This window comes from Hipposideros armiger, unplaced genomic scaffold (genome assembly GCF_001890085.2).
Source record: "Hipposideros armiger isolate ML-2016 unplaced genomic scaffold, ASM189008v1 scaffold_92, whole genome shotgun sequence".
Classification (NCBI taxonomy): Eukaryota; Metazoa; Chordata; class Mammalia; order Chiroptera; family Hipposideridae; genus Hipposideros; species Hipposideros armiger.
In genome coordinates, this window is record NW_017731442.1 from 3,798,300 (window position 1) to 3,808,671 (window position 10,372).

The 10,372-nt window shown below is 49.1% G+C and overlaps 1 protein-coding gene across 4 annotated transcripts in view; it reads right to left on the minus strand.

Moving 5' to 3' along the window:
• Positions 1–10,372, minus strand: part of FRMD5 (FERM domain containing 5) — a 310,259-nt gene that overhangs the window by 16,106 nt on the left and 283,781 nt on the right. For all 4 annotated transcript variants that reach the window (XM_019645026.1, XM_019645029.1, XM_019645028.1 and 1 more), the window contains exon 7: positions 8,204–8,291. In XM_019645026.1, coding sequence (XP_019500571.1) covers positions 8,204–8,291 — 88 coding nt within the window. The remainder of the gene's footprint in view (positions 1–8,203; positions 8,292–10,372) is intronic.

The following is a 10,372-nucleotide window of genomic DNA, read 5'->3' on the forward strand; positions in this document are numbered from 1 at the left end:
GGAAGTAACAGGCAAGTTCCTTACCTTCCCTGAGCTTCAGAGCCCTTAACTGTAAGTTGTAGATTATGATGATACCAATCTTAGACGGCTGTTGTGAACATCCAAAGAGAAGGACGAACCCTCATACATTGCTGGTGGGAGTGTAAAGTGGTGCAGTCACTTTGGAAGCAGTATGGAAGTTCTTCAAATTGTTAAACATGGAGTTACCATATGACCCAGCAATTCTACTCCTGGGTACATACCCAAGAGAAGTGAAAACATGTTCACACAGAAACTTGTGCATGAATGTTTACAGCAGGATTATTCATAACAGCCAAAAAAGTGGAAACAATCTGTCCATCAACTGATCAATGAATCAATAAAATGTGATACACCATACAATGGAATGTTATTAAGCAGTAAAAAGGAATGAAGTACTGACATGCTACAACACAGAGGAACCTGGAAGACATTATGGTAAGTAAAAGAAGCCAGTCACAAAAGATCACTTATTGTATGATTCCATTTATATGAAATGTCCAGAAAAGGTGAATCCATAGGGACAAAAAGAAGATTACTGGTTGCCAGGAGCTGTGGGGAAGGAGAGTGACAGCTAGTAGGTACAGGGTTTCTTTTTTGGGTGGTAAAAATGTTCTAAAATCAGATTGTGGGAGGGCCGGCCGAGTGGCTCAGTTGGTTAAGAGCTCACTCAAGAGTGTGAGCTCTGAGTAACAGCGGTCCGATGCCCAGCCCGAGCTGAGCTGCCACTGAGCTGCCAACAGGTGGCAGGATGGCTCAGCTAAAAAATAAAATAAAATAAAATAAAATAAAATAAAATAAAATAAAATAAAATCAGATAGTGGGGACAGTTGCATGATTCTGCGAATATATTAAAAACCACTGAATTGCACACTTTAAAAGATAGTCTTTATGATATGTGAATTATATCTCAAAAAAGCTGTTAGAATGAATATGGCAGTTATCATTATCATAGGCCCTACACAGTGGGCTCTCCCAGGAAAGCTTAGCTGAAGAAAAGAAGCAACTGGCCAAGTAGAACAGCCATCACCAGCCCTATGGTGCCTGAACCAGCAAAGGGGCCTCCTAGTCACCTGTCACCATCAGCCTATAAACACCAAGCTTGAGGTTCTGCTGAGCAGAGAGAGAAGAAGGTGCAGCAGAAACATTAGGTCATGGCTCCCTCACATGGGAAAGCGAGATCCGTGAGGACCAGGTCTTTTCTAGTTTGGGACGAGACACAGAAAGCTGGTTGATGGATTATGTTCTCTCAGAGAAGCTTCCTTCGTGATAGGCGCCTCGGTTAAGAATCTGCTTCATCAGGGTGTGAGAGTGTTCCGATGGCCAGAAAATTATGGCAGGATGCTGGTCAAATGTGCGTGCAGGAGAGTTGTCTGGGCCACAGCTTAGATGGTGCCATGAAGTCGAGGTGAGGCACCTGGCGTGAGGCATGCAAGGTAGGGGGCTGTGGCCGTCGGGCTGTCCTCTCCCGCCTTCATGGTTTACCTCCATTGAACAGATCTTCAGCCTGTTCGGTCCTAAGAACAGTGGGGCCTCCGCAGGATTTCAGAAGCCTTGCCTCAAGAAAAAAAAAATGCAGTTTTGCCTTCAAACTGTCTTTTAGTCAGGGTGATAGGTGTGAGCATCTGGGCCCAGGGAATAAGCTAAGTACATGTTTAGCAAACATTTCCAATTTTAATGTATTTTTATTATTGCCCTTTCCTCAGGGTCTGTCATGATCCCGACACTTGGCTGCAAGCACAATGTCATTCAACTCATGGGTACAGTGAAAAGCTGTTTAAAAATAATGTGAATGGAGATACTGTGAAGCCACGGGGCTGGATTTGCTCCTGCCTGCCTGTCATCAGTGCTTGGTGATGGTGGCGGTGAATACCTGAGTGCCAGCACTGCACACAAGCACGGTCCCTGCTAGGGGGCACCAGAGTGAACCTGGCAGGCTGCCAGAGATACAGGTCAGGGCAGGCTGGCCCTTAGGGTGGAGAATGCCTGAGAGAGGTGGGAGAGGGACGGCTCTGCTGGTGGGGAGGCAGCCCGCCTCAGACGGAGGGTGGGCACCAGGGAGGCCTTCCACTCACTCTGCGGGCAGGACCCAAGGAAGTCCTAAAACTGTAGGTTTCCAAAGACAGACTTGAGGGCGGAGACCTTATTTGTACTCACAGAACAGGCCCTCAGGAAATATTTGGCAGGTGAGTGTGTAAGACAATGAGGTGGGCCAGAAGGGGCAGCATGGCTGTGGTGGGGCAGGCACATAGGTGAGCAAGAAATGAGAGGGGGAGGTGCAGTGGGGTGGAGGTGGGGCAGGTGTCTTCAGTGCTTTCTGAGAGGAAGGAAAGGCCTTCCTGAGAGAAGGGAGCATTGGTGGAAGGAGAGAAACAAAGGGTCAGGCCTACAGGGGACTGAAGATGGCTTCACACACCAGGTAAAGAATAGAAAGGGAAGCAGCAGGGCGGGCAGGGAAGGGCCTCTTTGCTTCTTGCATCCTGACCCCTGCAGGCAGGAAAGGTCAGCGCCATACCCACGGTGCCGCAGGCTCCGGCCAGGCCACTCAGGCCCAGGTTCCGGCTCTGCCGCTCGCTGCCTGTGTGACCTGGGCCACGTCCCTTCATTTCCCTGTGTTTCAGACTCCTCGTTGTAAAATTAGTGTTGATAATATTATCTGCCTCTTAGGTTGTGCTTAGTTGTGCTTAGCAATACATGCTAGTGCTCATGTTGCTATGAATGTTATTATGGCTGCTACTAATTATCTCAATTTTGTTGAACTTAATTCAAAATACTTTTTAAAAAAACTCTAACATTTTACTATTTTTTCCTGGTGTTGATGGATTGAAATGTTGCAAGTTAGGAAATGAGGGTATAGGAAGTTGGGATAGAAAGGGAGAAGTCACTCATTGTTAGAGGACCAGAGCAAAGGGGGATTTGGGTGATACATTTGGGAACCGGGGTGAGAGTGAAGTGGGCAGAAGGGGAAGGAGATGGGCTGTGACAGAGATCTGTGGGCGTCCCCCCAGTGACTGGGTGCTGCTGGCCAGGTTACCTAGTGGGCATCGTCCATCTGCACCATCCAGACACCTCAGGGGTGGCCTCCGAGTGAAGGCAGGTGCTGGAATTGGAGGGGAAGAGCCCCTCCTGACCAGACTGATTTGGAACAGGGAGCAAACTGGGAATAAACACGATTAGATGCTCCATCATTCCAATAATAACAACACCTTGAGGAATCCCAATCCAGCCTCTCAAACTGCTTCCAATGCAAGTTGCAGATGAAGACCACTGCAAGGCCCTGGTGCCCGGGCATCCACGGGGCGGAGGGCAGCCGAAATGCTGGCACATGAGGAGAGGGACTTAGAATTACAGTGAGAACCCTCACATCTGTACCAGCATGAAAACACAAACAGGCAGCCACGCTGACTCCCTTCTCTGGAACTTTCCCAGTTTCTTCTCTCTATCATGTCATTCTTGTGAGCCTGCCCTTGGGATTTGTGTGAGAAAGGACAAGTTATGTGACAAAAAGAGAAGGAAATGAGGACAAGGAGAGAAGTGACATAGACAAGAGTACCCTGTCCTCTTCGCATCCTGATGAAATCAGTACCCACAGGACTGAGCCATTAATGGACCTGGGAGGTGGAATAAAATCTCAGGTCTTGTCAGCCACAGGCGGATATCGCCAGCTGCATGCCACATCAGCTAGCGGTCAAAAGAATTTAGTTCACGTTTACAGTTTGAGGTAAAAAGTTTTCAATTTTTCATCTTGTGGAAAGAGCTTCTGTCTTGATTTAGGATCCCAGCTCTGTTTCTTATTTGCTCTGTGACTTACTTCTCTGAACCTCAGTTTCCTCATTTGTAAACTAAGGACAATAATACATACTTCAAATATTCTCCTTCCGTCTGATGGCCTCAATGACTCGCTGCCAAGGGCATGGCCAATAATGCTTTTCTTGGAGCGGAGATGGATTTGCACTGAGTCACTCACAGGTTCATGTGGGAACCACCCTCAATTCAGTATCATCAAAGGTTCACTCTAAGATGATCACTCTGCCCAGAAAAGGATGTTTGGAAATCATAGCACTGGCTGGTTCTTGGAAGTAGGGACACCTGGCCACCTTTGTCCAGTCTCCACAGGTTCCACCTCCGGATATAATGATGTAGGCTTCCGTCTGCTGCCACCCAGGAGGACATCCTGGGTATGACAGAGTAAGGACCACAGCATTCTTGGTTGTTACACCGTTCAGAGTCATCGAGTCCCTCTCTAGAGCATGACTTAAACTAATTCAACCTGGGTGGATGAAGCCTCTATTACTCTTAAAAAATCTTAGGGCAGAAGATTCCCCATGCTTTTCAGACACATATGCCCATTCCCGAAAGAACTTGTAGCCGGGAACCTTTACATTAAGTCAATCATGAAAATCGCCCAGTTTCAATGTACTTAAACAAGGCCACAAGAAACTAGGGTGGAAATGAGGAGGAGGAGGAATGAAGCACTCAGTAAGAGGCTTTGCGTCACCCCATGACAGCCCGGAAATGGAAATCTTGGCAGAGACTTGCCACCTAGATGGCTTTACTCCAGCTTTTCATTTCAGCAGTCAACCTAACGTTCTCCCCACAGCGCAGCCAAGAGGGGCCCACTTGAGGGTGAGGGCATCACTGATCCTTTTTGTTCTGTTTCTCTGAGGTCAGAAGCAACTTGTTGAGCTGGGGGTTGGGGAGGGGTTATTTAGAGAGGAGCCTAGGGGTTTGGATTATGAAAGTAATGATCCTATTTTAAGGGCAGAGGAATGACACTGTAATTTTATGTAGTTGCTCCAGCCTAGATCCTGCTGAAATCAGTTTTCTCCTGGTCTATGAAGAACAGACATATGGTCACTTGGTGAACTTACATTAAATTTTTATATGATGATTTCAGTACTCTCGTAGGTCTTTGTCCTCTGGTAGAATTGGCAGTGGGTCCTGCTTTGCTCCTAAAGAAATGCCATCTCTCCAGAGGAAGGTCATGAATGATAACTGAAAGAGCATAGCATCAAGACTCAGATAACTCTGGGTTCAAGTCCCAGTACTGTCTGTACCAGTGACTCTGGACATGGCAGTTAGTACCTCAGAAGCTCAGTGTTCTCATCTTAAAAAGAGGACAGGAGTAGCTTTGTAGCTTCTTGGCCGTGTTGTTGAAAAGATTAAATGAAATAGTTAATGCATGTAAGTGCCTAGCAGGTGTAGGCTCTCAGTAAATGGACACCCTGATGGCTTATAATAAGGCTGGTTTCTGTGACAGGTCTGACCACTCCACAAACCTCAACAGGGCAGAAGGCCACACTCCGGGCCTGCAGGAGACCCAGGGCAAGCAACCAGTCCTGGGGCCCCCTGAAAGGAACAGGATGGTGGCTTCTGAGGTTGGAGAGGCCAGGGCTGGGAGCAGGTACAATGGAGCTGCCTGTTGTCTGCTCCACTCTACTCGTTCAGCAGCTGTAGGCTTGGTCTGCCGGGGCTCTTGCCAGGAGTTGGGGGCTGAGGGGAGAGGCAGAGAGCTCAGGACAGCTTGTGCAAGCTCAGAGTTTGGGTATTATTGTAAGCCAGCGAGCAAAGGGAGCCCTCAGTCTGTCCGACCCAGAGTTGGTAGGATCTCCTCTTTCTGGTCCCAGTGCCAGGTAAGGACACTGGGCAGAAAGAAACCACCAGCGTGGACAGGAAGAACAACCGCTTCTTAATCAGTCCAGGAGAACAGAGCCCAGCCAAAGCATTCTGCTCTCATTTAATTATCAAAACGATGCTTCTTCTTCTGTCCTCCCTAGGGCTGCCTGCCCCAGATTCCCTGAGCCCAGTAATTGCCTCTGTGTTAATAGAAATCATCAGTATTTATTACACCGAGTGCTCCAGCTTATTTCGGCTCTCCTTGTAGCAACATTAAGGCGAGTGCTTGGTAGCATATCACCAAAGTAACTCTACTTAATGACAAGAGTAAAGGCTCCCAAACTGTTCTTGCTCAGGAAGGCTGTGGAAATCCTGAGCCGGAGACCAATGAGATGAGCTGAAGGCCCGTGTGTGGGTTCTGCAGCAGGGCTCTGACATGGCTCTGCGTGAGCAAGAAGTATAGGGCCCAGGAACAGGGGACTGGAAGTATAGGCCATTGCTATGACCGCCCTCACCTTCTCCCCAGAGGAAGTAACCTGAGGGCTTCTGTTCCTTGTAGATACATAATGGGAAGCGACTTGAGTTCAAATTCTTGCTTTACCACTCAGGGCCTTGTAAATTGTGGCTTCCTGGAACTTTTACCTTCTTATCTATAAACCAAGGAGAACAATATCCACCTCCCAGGGCTGGCATGAGGATTAAATGAGAAAAGAATGTGAAAAAATCCCAGTGGTCCTGCCATGGGAAGTGTGCCACACATGTCTCTTCCTTCCTGCAGCCTCTTCAGTTTCTGTGTCTGATGATGGACAAGCTCATCAAAACCAGGGCTGAGCCAGGAGCCCCACAGTCCTAGGATGAACACGGATTTGGGCTGGACACCAGGCTGGGTCTGTAACTCCCAGACCCCCACAGGCAACAGTGGAGAATCCCCACTCAGTTATCGTGACCCGGTTCACTGTTCACCCATTATGTGCTGTCAGGTGGCAGCCTTGCCCAGGGACCCATCTCGGAAGAGGTGGGTACTGTGTGGCCTTAAGGGGACGGTGCAGGCTTGGAGTCAAAAGCAGAGGTGCCTGGTACCTTCTGATGACCATATCTATCTTTAGGCAGCCAGGTATTTTCATTAAGGCTCTTCAGTGACTCAGTAGTTCAGGAGGCAGTTACTGAGTACCTAGTGGGTACTTCCACACAGATGAGGAAAGTGAGGCTCAGAAAAGCCTCCAAAGGCCCCAGTCAGTAGGAGACCAGCGTTGGAGCTGAGGCCAGCTGGCTGCAAAGCTCTTCTGCAGCCCTATGCAGGCTCCCTGCCAACAGTATTTGAGCACTTTATGGAGGTTCAACTACATCAGTTATGCAGAGGGCATTATTTGGGAAGTTTTGCTAATTCATTTGTAAATATCCATGTCAATTCTTTGTTATAAACAGACATGAATGTGTTTTCTGACAGTGCCAGCCCCGGAAAAAAACACAGGGGTTATCTGGCAGTAGGCTCTGAGGGTGGATAGGAAACTGAGGGGGTGGGGAACACCTTCCCCAGGGCTTCTGAGTGCTAGAATGTTCTCAGAGTTCATATTTCAAGTTTCAACCTTAAATCCCAGGCAGCAACAAATGACCATCACCTCACCAAGCGGCCGAGGGAAACAACGCTGCCCCACGTCACTGGGTTCCTGGGTTTCTATTCTATTCTTTTAGTTTTTGTTGGAAACATACAGTGTTCCCTCACCTAGTAGAAAGAAAAGGTCAGTGTCCTGCTCCCATTGGATACTGTCTCCCTCAGATGAGTCTGAGTCACTTTTACTGGCCATACTGGGGTCTCTCCAGTAGCAGAAAGAGAGAGGAAAACGTTGGGAAAAAAGAAGGCGGAGACTAGGAGTGTCAAAACACCTGAGATGCGGAGACGAAGTGGAGGGATGTGGCCACAGAGACAGGAAAAGCCCACGGGTCTCCACTGCTCTCCGCAGTGATGGTGGCAGCTTGAGCTCATCTCCAAAATACCAGACCCATGTGAGTAATTACAGAGGTTTTCCTCTGGGCAGAGCCTCTCCGGCTGGTTCCCGTCTCACCCTCACAGGCACATAATGGAATTAAATGTGACTCCACTGCAGTTCTGCGCAGTGACTTACGCTGCTGTAGTCAATAAAACCCACTCTTGGAAAGAAACTAGATTATGGGTCAGGGAAGGGTGGGCAGTCCTCCGAGCTGCCTCTGATCATTGTGTGTGTGTGTGTGTGTGTGTGTGTGTGTGTGTGTGGCGGGGGGAAGGAGGGGGGGCTTCCACATTCCTCCTCTCTTCATTTCTACCAAGTTACCCACTGCTGCCCAAATGGAGCCCCAGTTTCATATTTATTATTTAGAAGGACTTTGCTTCACACATCGATGTGGCAGCACAAAATTATGCAGTGTGGAATCCAGAGTTTACAAAATGAGATGTTTCCTCTGGCATCTGTCACTCAAAGGGCCAATCATCCAGCTATTGAAGGGGCGGAGGGTACAGGCATGGGATCCCTCCCTGCCTGTTGCCCTCTAGAGGAGGTAAGGTCAGCGCAGTCTCCCACCATCGGGGTCTTACCTTACACGGATGAGGGTCCACTCCATATGTCTCCAATGTCTGCGCTTTTCTTAAAAAGTTCAGCTCTGATGTTGCTGGTGTTTGACCACTGGAATACAGAAAATGAGATGATTTCAGGGTTTCCAATTCCCAAAGCTTCCTCTGAGGTAAATTATTAAGAAGTGCTCAGGGTGTGTCTCACACTTCATTTTTTTTCCGTGTGCTCCCTGCTCTGTTCTAGGACCAACTTCAGAGATTCCTGTCTTGGGTCAAAAACTCAGATGTCTTCAGGGCAACATAATGAATGACATGGGCTGAGTTAAAACAGTAGAGCGTCGTGGGGACTGTGGAAAATTGGGGAGTGCTACCCCATCTCATGAGGGCAGCTGCTCCTCAGCTCCAACATTATAGTCATGTGGGAATGTAGGGCCCAGCATTGCTAGATGTGATTTTTTTTTTAAACTTAATTGGGGGACAATTTGTTTTTTTCCAGGACCCATCCGCTCCAAGTCAAGTCGCTGTCTTTCAATCTAGTTGTGGAGGGCGCAGCTCGGCTCCACGTCCAGTCGCCATTTTCAATCTAGTTGTAGGGGGCACAGCCCACCATCCCAGGCAGGACTCGAACCGGCAACCTTGTTCAGAGCACGTGCTCTAACCAACTGAGCCACCCAGCTGCCCCTAGATGTGATTTTTAAAGAGAAGTCAGAGATAATTGATTTTTATGTGGTATTTCATGATTTTAAATACTATGGGAGCAAACAAAACACATCTATAGGCTGGCTGCAGGCCATGGGTTTTTCATCTGTGATCTGGTCTAGACTGAAATACAGAAAAGGGGCCTTTGTATCTTGCTGGTGCTGCCTAACCCTCTTTACCGAGAGGGGACTTGGGGATGGAGGGTGACGAGATGCAGCAGGCGACAGTGCTGAGCTCCCCAGCCTCCACTATACCTCTGTCCACAGGGCGATGACTATGAAGAAAAAAGGAACAAGAGGAAGAAACCAGCCCACACCATCTGAAGAAAGGGTCTGTAGCATCCTCCCCCTCCTGGCTGCCTCTGTAGCAGGAGTGTTGGGATGCTTAACACAGACCAGTGGCAATATCACCGTGGGACTCCCGCAGGGCCCAGAGCCCTGGTGAAGCGGACATACTTCTACAGATGTGGGATTGGTTCGGTGTGAGGAGGGGTGGGGGCAGTTTGTGAAGTCAACAACTCTGATGGCTGGTGGGCAGGACTGGAAGTTGCTTACTTCTAGTTCATCATTTGCCTCAAGGAATCTGGCAGGGCAGGAAGACAAACCACCCCAGGGAGGAAGAGGCCAGATTCCCTCTAGTGGCCCTCCAGCGGGGCATCAGTCAACCAGCACCTTATGTGCCAGCCTTTGTGCGGCCTGCGGTAAAATATACCAAGAAATTTAGCGCACAATCTGGGCCCTCGAGGAACTCATGATAGAGTCAGAGAAAGGAAACACAGGTGCAGTTTTACATTATGAAGACGAGGCTGACCCTATGTAAGCAGGCATTACGTTGACTGCAGACTTCTACACCTACTAGCATGCCAAGACACAGGGAAGGTGTTTGGAAAATGCTTGTGCAGCAGACCAAGGGCTGGGCACCAGAGGTGGCTGAGCACCGCTGCCTCTTCTGGGAGCTTCCTCATTCAGCCTGGAAGCTGGAGGGCCCAGTGGGCTCCATCCACCCCTTGAGTCAGCTCAAACCTCTGGGAACCTTAAAGCGTGTATCATTTTCCGGGGGGATCCCCTGCATTCTACTAGGTTTCCAGAGGACTGTCCCCGCTGATGTGACGTCTCAGAAAGCCCTCTGGCAGCGCCCCGGGGGAGTCCCAGCACATCCCTGCTCTCCTTTGAATGAAGCACCAGCCCTCACACAGGTCCGCGTGTATTCCGACCTTTACCACAAGGGGCCGCTATTTCCCTAACAGAGAGCGATGGGAAGAGTACGGTCACCCCGGAAAGGCCACGCTTGCACAGGGTGGGTTGGGAAGAAGTCCTGCCACACACGGTGGGCAGGAGGTCTGTTTACAAAGGCTAAGGAGGCTTTGGGGACATATTTGTTGGTAAAATCTTTGGGTGAAGGTGAAGAGATAGAGAGGGAGGGAGGGAGAGGGAGAGAGAGAGGGAGAGAGAGAGAAAGAGAGAGAGAGAGAGAGAGAGAGAGAGAGAGAGAGAG